Genomic DNA, 18,072 nt, shown 5'->3' with positions numbered 1-18,072 from the left:
ATATTATACAGAGATATAAACATGAATATGGTGGACGTTTTACATTCCCAATGGTGGAGACAAGTCTCTCTATCGGACAATCACTGTTGGCTTCCCCACAAAGTAGTCTTAATTTTATCGACCCCCCCGAGGGATGATGGGCGGCTGAGTCAACCCCCCTTAACCAGGAATTGAACTCGCAGCCTTATGACTGCGAGCCGCTCTCTCTGCTGCCGAGCCACCTGGCCAGACATCGAGTCCATGACTTTAGGAATCGATTTGACAAACGGCTATCGCAAAAAACTGATAATAAACTGACAACCCCCCAGTAGGTTACATTCAATATCAGGTTTCAGCACAAGTCCTGAGCCAATGATGCTGACACGTTGACCGACTCGCCCACTCTAAACGTGACAATGACAATGATGAATAGCAATATAACGATAATAGGTTTTTGTCAAATGCTCCTCGGCTTTCTTTTTGTTAGTATTATTCGCGGGGCAAATGCTCTACATTTTGACCGATTCCCTTTTTACAAACACTTAAATAGGCAAACCGCATTGAAGACCTCTCACCCGTAACGGCAGATCCAGACAAAAAAAAAATAGACATTTGTTACAAAACCCACGGAGCACGAACAAAACAAAAAACGCATGGGCAACGCAAGCCCTTTCTTTTGTTATGGCAACTCCTCCGTGCCAAGTTTGATGAGGCTGCCGATGAAAGGCACGAGTCACGCAGGTCAGCGCCAAATGACCTGGGGGGGGGGGGGGGCTCTCTCTGAATTTCCAGCCGAGCGTGTGCATCTGTGCAACAGGTACGACGACGACCACCGCAGGAGGACACGGAGCGGGCCAGACGCCTGCCCCCGTACGTGACAAATTTACCATCGCGTGATGCGCGCGGTGATTTATTGGCGGCTAATGGCACAGTTGTAATAACAGCGGCGTGGAAAGGGGCCCGAGGCGAGCGATTATTGTTCATTGATATCTGCCAGAGGCATCATTATTATTACCATCATCGGGCCAATTATCTATCCATTCAGAGATGAAGGCCTCACCATGCTACTGACACGCCTTGCAGTACCAGTAATGCCACAATCCATTTAACTTCTTCACACGAGCCGATCTCATTGTTCCATTTCTGTGGTGGTAATCCTCTCTCGGATTTGCATTATACTGCCAATAAATTACTAGGCTTGTCCACTGGCTGTCGTCATTCCCTCCAGCTTTGTATCCCACTCATTTGCTTGGACTGAATCCATACTGCTCAAGTTAAGCACTCCCAGAAGGCCGTGGGGACGATGGTTTGTGTAATACATGCGTTTATTTCTTATGTGCAGAAACATATTGATGCACATGAAGGTATCTGCTTGCTTATATGTTTACTTACATGAAATCAACACGATGGCTCTGATTTGCATTTGTTCCCTGATTCCAATGAGACTCCACCAGTCTCTAAGTGTAATTCCCCAACGTACATCTCCCCATGCTTCTTTGCACACCTTTTATCTCCAGTTACATTTTTCGTAATCAGTGTCCATAGTTCTGATCAGCATGTTTTAGCTGGCAAAATGCAATATTTTTTTTTAAAAACTACATTTTTATTTTATTTTATCATTCAGAAGCGACCTGGCCACAAGTGATAGCCCAATGAAGTGGCTGATCATCATACAGAAATGCACAGCAGTCAAATACTCTACACGGATGGTGATTGTAAATGAGGGAAAAACCGGAGAAAAATCCACACGACCACAGAGAGAGAGAACATGCAAACTCCAAATATACGCGCGTCAGGGTTGGGATCGAAAGCACTAAAACTCATCCTCGTCCGTGCCTTCATTTCATAATTCTCTTCTCAATTCCACCTTCACTAAGTGCCCGATGTACAAATTTGTTACGTTTTACTTTCAAAGAAGGCTGAAAAGTTGGACTCCAGACAAGTAGGAACAAAACATAGGCAATGAACAACAGCTTTTCATAAACAAAACAAATCACGTATTGGATGGACACCACTTGGAAACACACACACACAGACGGCAATACTATGTACTCAAAAACCTTCCTCAGGCTTTACTGCCCCCTGCAGATTTAAAACTGCATTTAACGTCAAAAAGTTGCAAGCGGTTGACGTGTATTCATTACAATAAACACTGTGGCCTCACGGGAAAAATGTATATTTTAATCTGTGACGTTTCTGGCAATGGACCTTCTTCAGAGCATATGTACACACTATGTACGCAGCTGTGGCTAAGCCCGATTCATCCTATCACCCACACAGCATTCTCGGTGCACAAAGCGCCGCCACCTCCTATCCCACTGCGACCGGACACCACAAATTCAACGGACAACCAACCGTGGCCGTTCGGCTTGAGCGTCGCCAAGTGCGGCGCTCTCTCCCGTACGCACCTCCGCGTTCAGGTTGTCCTGCAGGCTGGCCTGGAACTGGCTCTCGATGGGGTTCTGCTGAGTCAGCAGCGTGAGGTAGCGGCCGAGCTTGTCGTGCGACGTGATGATGATGCCGAGGCCGAACGTGTCGTACTGGGGCCGCCCGGCGCGCCCGAAGATCTGCATCACGTCCAGCGCGCCGAGGTCCACGAAGGTGCCGCGCTTGGCGTCGTAGATTTGCGTGCCCTGTGTTGGTGACAATAACGATAATGCTACAGTCGAAGTCGACGATGATGCTGCATGCTACTATTGACGATGACGACGACATCTGCAACAACGCGGCTGCTACCGCCGCCGCGGATGAAAAGGCGAAGACGACGACAACGCCGACGATGCTGTGCCACCGCTGTAAACAATAACGGCGTTGTTCTGTCGCTACCCAAGATGGTGTTGCAGCAATTAAATCATCTTGTGATAGCACAGCTGCTATTACTGGTGACGATGACCATGGTGCCGTCACTGTTGCTAATGCAGCTCCTGCCAACAACAGCGATGCCGCTGCCGATCACGACGTCGACGCCGCGTCCGCCGCACCGCTGAACCGGGGGGCAGCCACCACCGCGGTCGCACCTTGATGATGACAGCGTGGGCGGGCAGGTTGACGCCCCAGGCGAGCGTGGCAGTGCACACGAGGACGCGCACGAACCCGCGCGAGAAGAGCCCTTCGACGAGCGAGCGGTCGGGCCGCAGCATGCCGGCGTGGTGCGTGCTGAAGCCGTCCGGAAACAGCTCGCGCATCGGCTTGTTGCGGGAGCGCTCCACCTGCACTCGAGGGGCACGCGTGGAGGAGGAGGAGGACGAACGCCGTCGGTAATACCACACTGGGAGCACGCAAAAACGTGCAGCCCTGGAGGATTGCTTGCTCAAGTCACTGCTGGTGGAAGGGGGTCAAAAGGAGATCAAGAGAGCCGCCACCCCATCCAGGACCGTAAGAGGTCACTTGGGGCTCGCGCGCTGCCTCACCAGAGTGCCATAGGGGCCACAGGAGGCAGCTGGGGTCCGCGCGGCCCTAACTTTGTTCGATGTGCGCTGTAGTACAATAAAAACGGACCACGGGTGATTCACCGATCGTGCAGATGTTAGCCAATCAAAAAAAAGAGGCATTTAATTTGAAGCTTTACTAACCAATGGAATTACTCAATCCATGGATCGCCTGCCAATGAATCGACGCGCCGATTAGCCCTCAATGCATCGATACTCTTAACTTGGCCGTCGGATCGACCGCGAGCAGAGTCGATACAACAGACACCTCGATACGGGTTTCACAAGACCATACGTGGGCAAAGACGTGCCCCAACGGGCAACGCCACGCCTACTTTGTTCCATATACGGGCCGATCGCTGATCGTCGATTTCGTCGGGTGTCCGATTTCATCAACTTCCAGCGCCCGCCGCCCTCACCTGCTTGAACGCCGTGCCGTACTCGGCTGACTGCGGCGGCGTGAAGAACCCCGCCTCCCCGTTGTTCTTCGCCATCTCTCGCAGAGCCATGGCCGTGCGGACGGTGGCATTGCGAGCGTGCACGAACACCATGACCTGGGCAGCGCCAAGTGGAGGCGATGCGCAAACGCTTTAGAATCACGCCTTCGAATCACAGCCCACTCCACGCCTTGAGAAGTCCGCCGGTCCGACCGGACGTGCGTTCGTCCGCGTGAGCTTGCGTCTTCGCGCGGAACATTTTTTTTAATAGGCATGGTGCGCGATAGTGAATGGGCAATGGAGATCTTTCCACGCGCGGTTTGGGACAATTTTACCGGGTTTTTTTCTCCCAGATTTTTATTTCATTTTCCAATTTTACAAGATATAAATAACATGTGGTCGGCGTATGACACTCGCTATTTGCAGGCGAAAGGACGAGTTTTAAATCTTGAGTCAGCGCAGCCCATTATTCCCCTGCGGTTGTTAAAAATCGGTACCACTGTGGGAATATAAGAGGTCATCATCTCACTTCCTCTTACAAATTGATTCCCCCCCCCCCGCTCCCCCTCCCCCGTATGTCCCTGATCGTTCACTCCGTTCCCGAGAGGAGAGATTAATGAAGCTCCCTGCATTCAGAAGTTGAACCCCGGAGTGACAGAACCCATTCTTATTAGGCTCCCAAGTCTTTTGAAATGTCTTACCACCCTTGGTAACATGTGCCAACTCAGCATCTACTTTCAAATTATGCCTGGAGAGTTAATTGTAAAAACATTTTTTTTAATAACATTCAAACAATAATGAGCCGGGTCCTATTTACCCAAACATTTTTACTTAATATAAATTTTATTTTAGGGCCACAGTGTTACTAACAAATTGTTGAGTTTGTTTTTGGTTATAAATCTGCTGAAGCACCGCTGTCAATGCAGCAGCATCACCAAGTAATGTCAAATGTTGCTGATTTTACTATATTAATCACTTTTTTTATAGTAACTGTTACAGAAACTCAGGAATCATCAACCCTTTGTGAGAGCCTTGGGAGCTATAAGAGAGGCGGCGTATACCAAAACTTATTTATGTTTGGCTTTGTAAGGGTTTTGTGATAGCGAAAAATTGCGGAAAAATCCATAATTTAATACGTGTATAAAACGTGAAGTTATTGTTTGAACTGATGCCATCCTTGGCGGTTTTGAGATGCTGCTGCCGACGTGCATACGTGCGAGTGCAGTTTTGAAAGCACTCACCAGTTAATCTCGTAAATTCAAAACGTACAGCAAGCGCCCACGTTGCTAGAACACCATTCCCATTTTTATATCTTTGTAAAAGTTTACGGGGCCAGCGATTCATTATTTTTGATTCTTAAAAATATACGTTTATATTCCTCGACGTTAAAGCAGCCCCTGAACACGGTCGGAACAGTCAGCTCTACATGCCAATTGCAATACCGTGAGATGCTTCATGGACGTGAAGAAGATGTTAGGAGCCAAGCTGAGATGTGATGTGTTTTCAATTTTGTTTCCGTTGATCATTGTTGGTAAATGTGTACTAGCCTTTTGCCCATCTAAGGACGGGTTTATTTCAGTAAATCTGAAACTTGCAAGCGAAAAGCAGACCGTGACGTGATATTCATTGCATCAATCCGTGTGCAATTTATAACGCCGCGTTGACACAGACCTATTTCATTTAAAGGTTATAATCCCTTGTTCATTATGTCCATTTTACTTCTATGTCTCAACAGCGTTACGGAGATCGCGTGACATGTAGTGAGGGTTGTAAGTTGACGCTGAGGAGGGGGGAGGAGGCGACTCGCCCCCCATGTGGAGTGACGTCACCCGCTAATTATTATTAATGGAGGGGGAGGTCCATTTAGAAGACGTCACCTTATGAAAATCGATTCGCGAAGCCACTTGCTGTACTGCCGCCATCTTGCCAAATTAACAACCCCAGTAGGTTTATGAGTTTCACAAATCCAAGTGATCCACCAATCATTTCTGTATTGCATGTGGCGTAACATCTCGCTCGGTTTAAATGCTGTACCACAGGATACGTGCAGCCCTATTGTCAATCCACTGCTGGATGACAGATTACCCATACTATGTGGGGCATGGGGGATATTTAACCGTACTTCACCACGTCGGTCAGTGCGGGTTCGGTGTTGGTGGATAAGCACGGTTGTGGGACCGTTGAAGTGCAGTACAACAATGTCTTTGCCCTCTCCTGCGTGTTAAAAAGCCTACGTGTTAAACTGCCCTCTCCTGCGCGTGAATCAAAGCCCTCAGGACGAAACATCCCGCTGTGTGTGGTAGTCGCCTATCCGAGTGCTACAAAGCGTTACCCAGGCTTGGGATCTGACAACACTGGGCACATTTCTGATGATACAACAATAGTGGGCCTGTGACAGCATCAACATATTAAGTGAATAACAAAACTAATAATTGGAGTGTCCATTCATGATAATGCAGCACGTCAAATTTGAATATTATTTCAGCAAATGCCTGGATTTTCTCCAGGCCCTCCCTCCGGTTTTCACCCACATTGAAATTGGCCAAGCGTCCCAACACAGGACACTTCTGACAAGATGTCACAAGACCCCCAGTGAGATGACCGTCCCAGGAAAGTTAAGCGACACTGTTACCGCCGCACCTCTGATTAGCACGGTTGGCTACGTACGGTGCGAAAGAAGTTCAACATATATGCACATACATACCCCGACCATAAACTATTCGGGGAGAGAAAAAAAAACCAACCTGGTGTCCAGCCTTGACTTGCTCCAGAACTTTATCATAACACACTTCATCCATGTCGTGCATTTGCTGCATCTGTGAGGCAAACAATTAGAGCGAAGACAGCAGCGCATGTGCATACACGTCTCCTGCAGCCAATGCAGCTTGCTTTCAATCACAAAAAAATAAAATGACATTTCTAACCAGATCTTGTCTAATGCATGTGTCCCTCTTTCAGTCTCTCAGCGTAAGTAACTCTGAGCATCCGCCACTTACTGCACGGTAAAAACGTCTTTCAAGGATCGCTCATAGTTCAAATTGGCAATATCTGGCTTTAGGTATTTCCTTTGTTGCGGTTAACAAGTCCTTCAACGTCAAATCTCTATGTCCCTCTACTACCACCATCTGACATTAGCTCTTTCCTTTGGGCACTGACCAACTTGCTGTGAAAAAGAGCTTCATATAGCTCATCGGACGTTTCCAGGATAAATAAAGATGCAGATTCACGTACCACTGGGTACCACTCGAAAACAAGTCTTGCCTCCTCTGCTATAAACTTGGCTGCTATAAATTGCAGCCAAACACTCTATGAGCCACTTCGTTGAGCTATCATTTGCGACCAGGTCACTTCTTGGAAAAAATAGCGATATTCCTCAGTGGGATGTTACCTGGTAAAATAGTTTAGTTTACTGGTTGGGGGGGGGGGGGTGATGATTGCTGCTGCGGTGCGTAATCTCAACATCGCTACGAAACAAACTGCGGAGTTTTCCCAAACTGACAGGCACACCTTGTTGGTCGTCTTGACGCCGATGAACGTCTGGCTCAGGGGCACGGGCCGGAAGCGGCTGTCGAAGAAGAAGAGGCCGATGTACGGGTTCACGTGCAGGAACCGTGCCACGTCCAGGTAGTTGGGCAGGGTTGCCGACAGACCCACGATGCGAATCATGCTCTGAGTGCTCTCCACCTGCAGTCGGACACAGCGGGTTTAACGGCGCGATTCTACAATCAGAATGCATGTACGTGTGTATGTATGTTGAGCTTCTTTCGCTACGTACGTAGCCAACCGTGCTTAATCGAAGGTGCGGGGGAAGGACAGCAAACTAAACAGGAAATAAATCATCTTTAATTAGACTGGAGCTATTTTTACACAGGCATCCAGTTGGGGCATGGGGTCAGAAAGTTACAACAATACAGAAAACGTTAGAAGTGCAGGGGAATCAGTCTGTAGTGGGGCAAAGTGTGGGTACTCCCACCTGTTTAGACGGCCCTTGAGCTCTCACCCTAGTGGAAGCCAGCAGTGTCATGACCAAGTAATTGCAGGGCAGCGCCCTTCCACTTTACCAAGGAAATTTGACCACCTTGTATGTAACGACTTTTCACTTAATGTTGATTTTACACTCACAACTCCGCACCTCCGATTAGCACTCAGCACCTACGAGTAGCACGGCTGGCTACGAACGGTGCGAAAGAAGTTCAACATACATACACAACGGATTATACGCGTCACCCTAGACACCCCGACACCACGAGGGGCTCTACGGGTACGCAAACGGACCGCGAGCTGCAGGTCGCCCACCCACCACTGGTTTAGGTGTTCAACCACCACCCTGCAGGTCTCAACACTTTCTGCGTCAGCCCTCGCCACTGCCCCACTTTGACATTCCCTCTCATCATCTCTTCACCACTTCCCCCCCCCCCCCCCTCAAAGTTCTTATAACAACCTTGTTCGATTAAAGAAACGTGTTAAATCGTATCTATTACAACTTTAACAATGCTGTTTGTCGCCAGCCACGGGGTGATTTGGGATTCTGGGCCCGTGTTCAGCAACCGAGATTAACAATCAAAGTGCAGGCACTGGACACAAAACTAGCCTTGGCAGAAACCTCCCATTAAAGTTGCTAGAGACTCGATGATGGTGTTTCAGGATATATCATCAATCATCATTTTACAGAAAGCGGTAACCACCATGACCATACTTTCTCCAAGCGGTCATTCATTAATATACACATCAATTTTTCTATTTACATTCCCAATATCTGATAACTAAGCTCAATGCAATATACATGTTAAATCTAAATGATTACAACTCTGACAATGCCATTTGTTGCTGACCGCCAGACGTTTTGGTCCTTTGACCCTGTGCTCAGCAACTGTGTTCGAAAATAAACACAACATATCCAATCTGTTGACTATAAATAAGTCAACACCTGGGGCTAAATCAGAAAGTTTGAGCATTATCGCTCACTAATTATATAAAGGTCTCACTGTTGGATAAACCACCACCCTTTCATCTGCATGGTAATTTATATTTATTTACTCATTAATGAAACTCCCGAGTTAATCTGCTCATCTGTTTTAAAACTAAATGTTATAATCTCCCGGCACTAATCACCTTTGCAAATTAGTTTTTCTTTGTCACATGCAGTAAAAAAGAAAAAAAAAACCTCATCACAAGCAAGCCAAATTGGGTGGAAAAAATTGCAGCGTGTATATATTAGTACACGAGCGCATCTCTCATCGGCGACTTAGCATTCGAGATGGCGACGAGCCGTTTGCCAAAGATAAAACCGCAAAAGTTGTCACGTCGCACGAAACGCAAAACCGCCCGCCCCCCCGCCCGCCCGTCCCCCCGCCCCCCCACGCTGTTCGTCAGAAATTCGCCGCCACATCGCGAGCCGTTGCCACCCTTCAGCCTTCCGCAATTCCACCGCGTGGTGTTTTGACGACGCCAACAGCTGGATCGTAAGAAATAAAAAACCCCACAACCGTTGGCTCCACGACGTTCAGAATGAGAATCGTGATGTTTTGTTACACTCGAGAAATCGGATGAGCTATCAAGCTCTTTTACACAAGACGTCCAAGTTCACTCGGCCTAGCTTTCCTGCTTATTTGGCGTAAAACTATATATGCCGCGCGGGAACTGCCCACCGATTAATATGCAGCGCATAAGCGCAATTCGGTAAATGTGGAACGCAAGTCCCGTACAAACACAAATGCTAATAAAACCCAAGTGATTTTCAGTTACACATTGCAGTTCTCTGAAAGCGGAGCTGATGCCAGACCAAAGCCGTGAGTCAGCAAAAGCTGAGATTTACGGTTTTAATTTCCGATTCGTAACAAAAATAGTACCTCTTGCGTGAAGCAGCGCAGCAGTGCGGCACGATCCACTGTTATACCCCACGTGATTGCTCCGCAACTACGGACCTGGCCTTCATCGATCACTATCTCTGAACCTGGAGAGTGCCTGGATTAGCAACCACCGAGCATAACAGGTATTATAGGCTGTCCGGCTACACTATGCGGAGCATGCAGCAGTGCTGTAAAATCCGCTGTTGTACTGTACTTCTACACTCCTACATCTCAGGACTTGCATAGTCTGGGGGAGGCCCTCATCCAACAATAGATCAACCAAATCGATGCAAATGTGCGTATCAATATTGCCTCTCTTGTCAGTTAAAGGGCTTTTGTGTATTACCTTACAGGTTTGCCAGATTTGTTGAGTTTGTGAAAAAAGGGGGTATGGTTAGGCTGTCGTAAAATGTGCTTCAGCAGAAAAAATAAACTTTTTTTTTCAAGATTCAACTCTGGCAAATGGTACGCACTCAAGCTCTGCAGCCCAAAAGGTTTTGGCAGCTAAAGCTGCTGCTGCTTGCTAATGATGACAGTGCTGTTGTTTGCTCCGAGCAATGAGAATTACAATAATGATGCTATTGCTGTTGCTTCTGATAAAAATGATGCTATTGCTGCTGATTGTGATACCAATTATGATAGTGGCATTACCGCTGTTGGTGCTGCTCATGCCATGAATGATTGTTATGACGTTGTGGCTGCATTAATGATGGCAAGTGCAATCAGTGAATGTTCACGTTAATGCGGAGAGCAGGGGGTATGCATCAAAAAAACTTAAAACTAACAAGAGCAAATACGCACAAAAACCCGAGACACTTTCAACACAGGCTCCCTTATGGCGCAGGTAATAGGGTTCTTTATCATTTGAGCTCCGAAGTCAAAAGAATGTAAATTGAACACTTGGTTAGGCAGACAACGGCGGCTGGGTCACGGCGACAGGTCTACGTGACATACATCACGGACGCAACGAGAACTGAAATTGGATCACGACAATACGGGCGGGATAATACATGGCTCTCGGTCAAAACGACCTCAGTGTAGTTCCGCATGCAGCAAAATTGTAATGGCCAACTGCTACCGGAAATTAAATTTTCTGCTTTTGTCAATAGATAGAACTTTATTAAAAGAAGAAGAATAAGGAATTTTTTGTTGTTGTTTTGGGGGGGCAGGGGGAAGCAGAGGTCTCTCAAATGCATTGTGTGACTTATACAACACAGGAGACATTGTGGACAAGTGTTAGGATGGTCGATATTTTTCAAATGCTAATTGAATATAAGTGAACAATCAAGCGTACTGCGAGTGCTCACATGAGCGAGTGAGCAAATTCGTTTGTCTATGGTTGATTCAGTGAGCGACATAGTTTGCCTACGAATGAACAAGTGATTGTGTTTACAAATGAGGAAATGTATTCGTTAGTGAGTGAACCAGTTATTAAGCGAGTGACTGAGTGTTAAAATGATCATGTGAGCGATACAGCGAACATGCGAGTGAGCCAGTGCGTAAACGCGTGAGCAAGCCACCGAAAAAAATGAGCGAGCGATTGAGTGTCTGAGTGAGTAATAAACGAATGAACGAGTGAGCAAGTGAGCAAACTAACGAGTGAGCGGGCGAGCGACACGGCGAGCGAGCTGGCAAGTGAATACAAGTGCGCGGCTGTGCGAGTCAGCAATCCCCCAAAACAGTGAGCGAGCAAGCGACCGAGTGGGCAAATTCAACGAATGAACGCATGAGCGAATAAACGAGTGAGCGGGGACGAGCGATTGAGCGAGCAACACAGCGGACGATAGGGCAATCGAGAAGGTGGATAGGGCGGAGCGGGCGAGTTCACCTGGCGCAGAGTGCGCGCGACCAGGCTCTCGAGGACGGGCCCCCGGTCGTCGTGGAGGAGGTGGACTTCGTCGAGGATGAGCAGGCGCACGAGCTGGCTCAGGGCCACGTCGCCCACGCTCTTGCGCGTCACCACGTCCCACTTCTCCGGAGTCGTCACCAGCATCTGTCGCCGGCCGAGAGACGCAGTGCGCAGGGGAGGGGTTGGAGAGAGGTGAGCGGGGAGAGGAGAGGCACACGGGGAATTCCAAATGTGTGGTCGTACTTTTATAAATGTCCACGTAAGGTGCGACTGTGGCAGCTGCAGCAAAGAAGCCGTGGCATTTATGCGATTTGTTTACACGGATGGGTTGTGCTTCAGTTGGGGGACCCTGACTTGCGACACCGAGTTTGACCAAGTGATCGAGCCTAACCGAGCGGTGCTCAGTTTATTCACCCCAAAATGAGTAGTGGTCATGGTGAAGATGATGGTGATAGTGGTGGTGGTAGCAGCATGAGTGGTGGTGATTATGCTGCTGGCAGTGAGAGGGATGAGGGTTTGGTAATAATTTACTAGGCGATGGTAGTGACGATGATGATGAAAACAATGCTGAAGATGATGCTCGTGGGACTGTGGTTGCAGCGATAACGATGATGGCTGTAAAGGTGAGAATTATGACAATATTGATGCAAATCATGATGATAAGGATGGTGGTGATGGTGGCGAATTGACCCAGATTGTGATTTTTTTAAATTCACAACTCAATTCAACTGAATCACAAGGTGCGGAAAGTATATAAATTCATGTCTCACTGCAGGAATCTTGCCGTTCTACCAATGGAGCTGAAGCACATCCCCCGGGTGTTACTCAACCGGCAACGCCGACGACACGCAAGCTAACAAACCTGAGTGCGTAAGATCTCCCCCTTGGTGAGCTGCATGTCTCCCGTGAGCTCTCGCACCGCGATGCCAAGCGGCTGGAGGCGCTTGCCGAAGTTGCTCGTCATCTCGGCCGCGAGAGCCTTCATGGGGGCCACGTACACGATCTGTAGACGGCGCACACAAGCAAGCGCACGTACATAAGTATGTACGTAGGAACAGCACAACAGGGGAATGCATATGCAGACACGCGCACGCACAACCGCATACTCGCATGGCATAGCATGCAAGTGCACGCAACAAAGACGACGCGCAGGTCGCCAGGTTCATAGCGTAGTGTGCTAACTACAATAACACTGCTCTCCTATCTTACAAAGACAAAGATCCCCCATAATGAGGCAAGTGCTGTTAGCGAGCACCTATGAAGACCGGTACAGCACATGAGGGGGTGGGTGGCCAGCACCACCCCAGGTCGCCTTTGTCTCGTCAGTGGCGATGTTTACATACGACACCAGGTACTCATTTGAGGCTGAGTCGACCTACTTCAACTCCTCTCTTACACGCATGTACATAGCTACACGTGAAGAGACACGCGCAAACTTTGTGTTGTTGTTGTCTAGTTCTACCAAAACTAACTAACTGAAGTTGCATTTCCCGTACCTGCTGTTGGGCCAGAGAGGCATGCCATACGTTTATCTAAATCACTGGTTCTTAACCTGGGGTCCACGCACCCCCTGGGGGTGCGAGATGCCCTTACGGACACGTAAGTACAAGTACTTTCTTTTTCGATTTAAAGCTTTCGTGACTGCAGGGATTCATCTTCTTGGTTCTTTCGGTAAAGTCACGTAGAAGGGAAATAATAAAATAATAAAAATAAAACATAATAAAATAATTATCACGACGTTTCGGCCACAACGCAAGCAGCCGTCCTCAGGTGAAGAACAGGTCTGTTGGAAAGACAGCGTCTTATGTTTAATTTTTATTATTTTATTATTTCCCTTCTACGTGACTTTACCGAAAGAACAAAGAAGATACAACTACTTTGTTTCATCAAACCCTAAGTATTTATTATTGTACATTTTTTTTTTACCAATTGAGAACCAAATGGGTGCAAGGCTGCAGTAAAGGTTAAGAACCACTGATATAAAGGTACGACCTCCAGCTTTGCCGGCAGAGAAATAAAATAATATAGATGCATACACGTGGGGGTGACACTAACACGGCAACCCACAGTGAGAGGTAATGCATATTTGATGCATCCCCTCCAAAGCGACGTCACTTTGCGTGCACACTGTGTTTAACGTCGTGGTGGCAGGGCAAATCAAACCAGATGTGGGCAAAAACCGCGGCAAAGCTGTATGGGTGCCAAGGAAAAAATAAAGAGCGACCCGACAGAAATAATTTATAGCACGCGAAAGAGAGATTTCACGTTGTGTTAAATTATACAGATGTGTTGTTTCGTGCGTGCAGTTTTTTTTTTTATGCCGTGTAAGCTGGATCGTACAATTCCCTGTTCATTGCACCAGCCGTGCGCTCCGCATCAAATATTCCACAGGTCACATCCAATGGTGGGAATTTGCAAAACGTGCGGTGTTTTAACATATCACAAAACGTACAAGCGGGCTTCAAAGAGGGCTCATGTGGTCCCACATTGCAGACACGTAATGAAAAGTGAGCGTGCCTTCTCAACGAATAAAAGATGTAACTGTCTGAATTTCAGTAGAGTCTACCTAAGGATTCCTGCATCGTGTGTAGCTGCGATTGAAACCAAATGTTTGTTTTTAAAAGGAAAATTTTTAATGATAACTCTGGCCAACAACCACTCCTATCCTAATCACTACTCCTGCCAGTACTTGTCAATGTCACGTCCACCACGGTTGACATTACCACCGTGGTGATCACTAAAACCAACACAAGCCATTGACGTGAGCAGCAAGATCACCGTAATCATGATCATGATCATGACCATCATCAGCGAAGTCATCGCCATCAACAGCAATGCATCAGCAATGGCATTGGCAGAGCCATTATCATCTTAATCTCCATCATCACCATCATAGGCTTCATCACCTCTGCCATCATGATCAGCACCATCATAATCACTATCACCACCTTCCTCTTCACCACCAATCCCGATTAGCACCGTGGGCTACGTATGGTGCGAAAGAAGTTCAACATGCGTGAATTTACAACCACGACCGCCACAACAAATTAACAACACACGACAGCAACATTATACGCACCAATGATCACCTGCCACTACCACCTACATTATCAACATTACCATCATCACTAACCACTACCACCACCATCCACAACAAAAGCCGCCATTTGCCATGAAATGAGAGCGACGTCAAACCCAGCCCGCCCCTTTGCGCCAGGCTAAATGCACTTTTGAGCCCCGCCATCGAAATCCGCACCACGCACCAGTGGCGCCATCGCCGCAGCCAGGGGTCTCACCTTGAAGTCTCCGCTGTTGAGGAGCCCACCAGGTCCCACGTGCTGCCGGACTTCTCTCAGCACAGTCAGCATGGCCACGTTGGTCTTGCCAGCGCCCGTGGGGGCGCAAATAAGCAAGTTCTCGTTGGTGTGGTACGCTGTCTCGAACACCAGTGACTGCACGCGGTTCAGCTTCTGAGTGCCGCTGAAGGCCAGCTGTCCGATCTACGAGGTGGAGACGTGAGCGAGAGAGGGAGCGAGTGAACGAGCGGATTATTCGCAAAAACCTAAAAACACGTTCGTCAACAGCGCTGCCCTGAAAGTAAACAAAAAATATACGAGGTGACGTTTCGTCGTGATCTGCTTAGCTTTCAACAGCTGATGCTGTAAGGAGAGGGGTGATCGCCTGTAAGATCGGCAGTTTACCAGCACCGATTCAAGCGAGCCGGACTCTGCTGATGAGACACTTCGCGCTAAAAACGGTTGTGAGTTTTCTCGTCTTCAATAAACGGTGCCGAAATTATGCTATCCTGATGGGTTGTGTAAGAAATAATTATAATTACCCATGAGATCAGGTGCATTCTGGGTGATACGGTCAAAAGCATTGCTTAGACAGCCAAGGATACAAAGACTGGATGTGGTTCTATGAATGTAGTTGTAACATCATCTCAGTCAGACGACCCGTGGCACCTGGGTCTGCCCCATGACCTCCTGCCAGCGGGCGTTCGACACTTCACGTGGCCTCAAGTTGCACATGGCCTGGCACAAGCGTCGTGGTGATGTCACCGCCACTTAGTGGCGAATGGCAGTTGTTGTTGTTGTGTTTGCGATCACAAAGTATCCCACCTCATCGAGGTCGCGGATGAAAACCGGCTTCTCTGCAATTCCGATGGGCAGTGGTGGAGTGGGTGGGATGCTCATCTCTTCGTACATCTTGTTGTTCTGCACCGAGAAGCCTTCTGGCAGAAGCATCTGTGTCAACGTGCGCAGAGAAAAGGAACCCGGGCAGGCCAGCGTGACGAATAAGCTTCAACTCACGTTATTTCTGAATCTCCATCGGTGGAAATTCCACATTCATATGACGGGGGGGAGGGGGGGCGAGGGACTATCCCAACAGCACCACATTTCAGTGTTAATTGTAGTGGTACTAATGAATTCAGTTACACTGGAACCCCTCATACGTAGAGTAGACCAATTACAAATAGTCATACGTAATGCACATGTACAGCCATTTTGTCTATCAACTGTTGGATGAGTCGTCTTGTGCTGCGCGGGGGCTGCTGCCACTGGGAGTCCCCTTGGAATGTTCTGAGATGTGATGCGTGGTGCTTTCAGTTGCCGAGTCGTTCAAGCTCCGTATAAATGCAGAGATGATTATTATTATAATTTGTCTTCTTGGTTCTTTCGGTAAAGTCATGTAGAAGGGAAATAATAAAATAATAAAAATAAAACATCATAAAATAATTCTCACGACGTTTCGGCCACAACGCAAGCAGCCGTCCTCAGGTGAAGAACAGATCGGCTGCTTGCGTTGTGGCCGAAACATCGTGAGAATTATTTTATTATGTTTTATTTTTATTATTTTATTATTTCCCTTCTACGTGACTTTACCGAAAGAACCAAGAAGATGAATCCCTGCAGTCACGAAAGCTTTAAATCGAAATTATAATTTGTATTATGGTCATCCGACACTGCGCGGGGCACGCTGGTTATTTGACGATACTTTAAGACTGCGATCTCCACGAACGCTCAAAATGCGCGTCTCCCCGTACCTTGGAGCCTCCGACAAAGGCCGACGTCTTGCGCGCGTCCGCGTAGGCGTCGTACACGTTGGGGAATCTCTCTGGCTCGGTCCACTGAGCCCGGGGCAGGAGTATCGGTGCGATCTGAGCGTTCAGAAGGGCCTCCTCCCTGCCACACGCATTGCACCCGTGCCAAGATTTAGTTTATTTTTTATCGTATATATTGAAAACTCATATGTTGAGAACTGCGTAGTCTGTTTAATTTGTTGTCCTAGCCTCCGCACCTCCGATTAGCACGGTTGGCTACGTTTGTGCGAAAGAAGTTCAACATACACACATACAAGAGGCGATGTCCTGCTGCCACTGGAGCACTATTCTAAGTCATATCAGGTATGCGTGCGTATATCAGAAAATCTTTAAAATAACATTTTAAAATCGATACATTTTCATGGCTAGCCATCGAACAAAGACGGTCACCGCATCACGCGCTTTTAGATGCGCTTCTGCGGCCGTCTGGAACGCTCTTCCTTCTGATATTAGGAAGCTACTGGAGCAATGCACTTTTAAATATAGATTGAAAAGTAATTTTAGAACTGCTTTTTGTATTTAATTTGTTGTCCTTCCCCGACACCTCTGCTTAGCAGAGTTGGCTATGTACGGTGCGAAAGAAGTTAAACATACGTACTTATCCGCCCTGAACGATTGAAGGGTCACACTCAGTGCAGTGTTTGTATGTGTGTGGCGGTATAATCGTCAGTTTTCTACAAATCGCCAAAAAGCCAACCTTTTCACATGCAGTACATGGATATTATTCTTAATCTCATGCACATTCACCGAGTGGACCCCAATTACAGTGAAGAATTTTCGCATGTTCAAAGCAGTTTAGTAACCAATTTGTGTATGGCACTTTGATCAAGATGATGTTGACAATGGTGAAGTTGAAAATTTGCGATCACGCTCACGATGGCAATGATGATGATAACAACATTGAAGATAGTGACAACTATTATTTTTACGACAATCACGATGCTGAAAATGACAACCGTGATGACGACAATTCGTGATAATAAAACAATCACGACGATGATTACAATGCGGAAAATTACGGGTGCTGGAAGTGACGATCACGTGAAAATGATGGGACAGCCCAAGGCAACCCACGACCACTGGGCACGTGACCTTGTTATATCTGTGAAAGAGGTGCTTTATAACACTCGTTGGATTCCTCCAGGATAAATAAATATTCTTCTTTGGTTCTTTCGGTTAAGTCACGTCTAAAGATAAAATGATGAATTAAAATAATAGTGACGTTTCGATTGCAACACAAGCAATCATCATCAGGCATAAGAGAAATAGCAACAAAAATCTAACTAGAAAACTATAGACAGACATACAAGCAGACAGACATCACAAGGACACACAGAGAGAGGACACATATCGGCACAGAGAGAGGGGTCGTTTCTGTGACGGTCCCTTAAATTTAGGGAGGGGGGGCGGGGACGGAGAGAGGGAG

At 47.4% G+C, this 18,072-nt stretch overlaps 1 protein-coding gene across 2 annotated transcripts in view; it reads right to left on the bottom strand.

Moving 5' to 3' along the window:
* Positions 1 to 18,072, bottom strand: part of ASCC3 (activating signal cointegrator 1 complex subunit 3) — a 108,209-nt gene that overhangs the window by 78,375 nt on the left and 11,762 nt on the right. Inside the window, exons 8-17 of one of the 2 annotated variants that reach the window (XM_078877367.1) lie at positions 16,590 to 16,728; positions 15,664 to 15,789; positions 14,839 to 15,042; positions 12,405 to 12,545; positions 11,522 to 11,686; positions 7,352 to 7,528; positions 6,589 to 6,660; positions 3,827 to 3,961; positions 2,997 to 3,188; positions 2,388 to 2,612 (exon numbers count right to left, since the gene is read on the bottom strand). In XM_078877367.1, coding sequence (XP_078733493.1) covers positions 2,388 to 2,612; positions 2,997 to 3,188; positions 3,827 to 3,961; positions 6,589 to 6,660; positions 7,352 to 7,528; positions 11,522 to 11,686; positions 12,405 to 12,545; positions 14,839 to 15,042; positions 15,664 to 15,789; positions 16,590 to 16,728 — 1,576 coding nt within the window. The remainder of the gene's footprint in view (positions 1 to 2,387; positions 2,613 to 2,996; positions 3,189 to 3,826; positions 3,962 to 6,588; positions 6,661 to 7,351; positions 7,529 to 11,521; positions 11,687 to 12,404; positions 12,546 to 14,838; positions 15,043 to 15,663; positions 15,790 to 16,589; positions 16,729 to 18,072) is intronic. The other variant, XM_078877368.1, reaches the window with a different exon arrangement.

Source organism: Lampetra fluviatilis, chromosome 47 (genome assembly GCF_964198595.1).
Source record: "Lampetra fluviatilis chromosome 47, kcLamFluv1.1, whole genome shotgun sequence".
Classification (NCBI taxonomy): domain Eukaryota; kingdom Metazoa; phylum Chordata; class Hyperoartia; order Petromyzontiformes; family Petromyzontidae; genus Lampetra; species Lampetra fluviatilis.
Note: the sequence above shows the minus strand (reverse complement) of the source record. Positions and strands in the feature narration are given on the sequence as shown.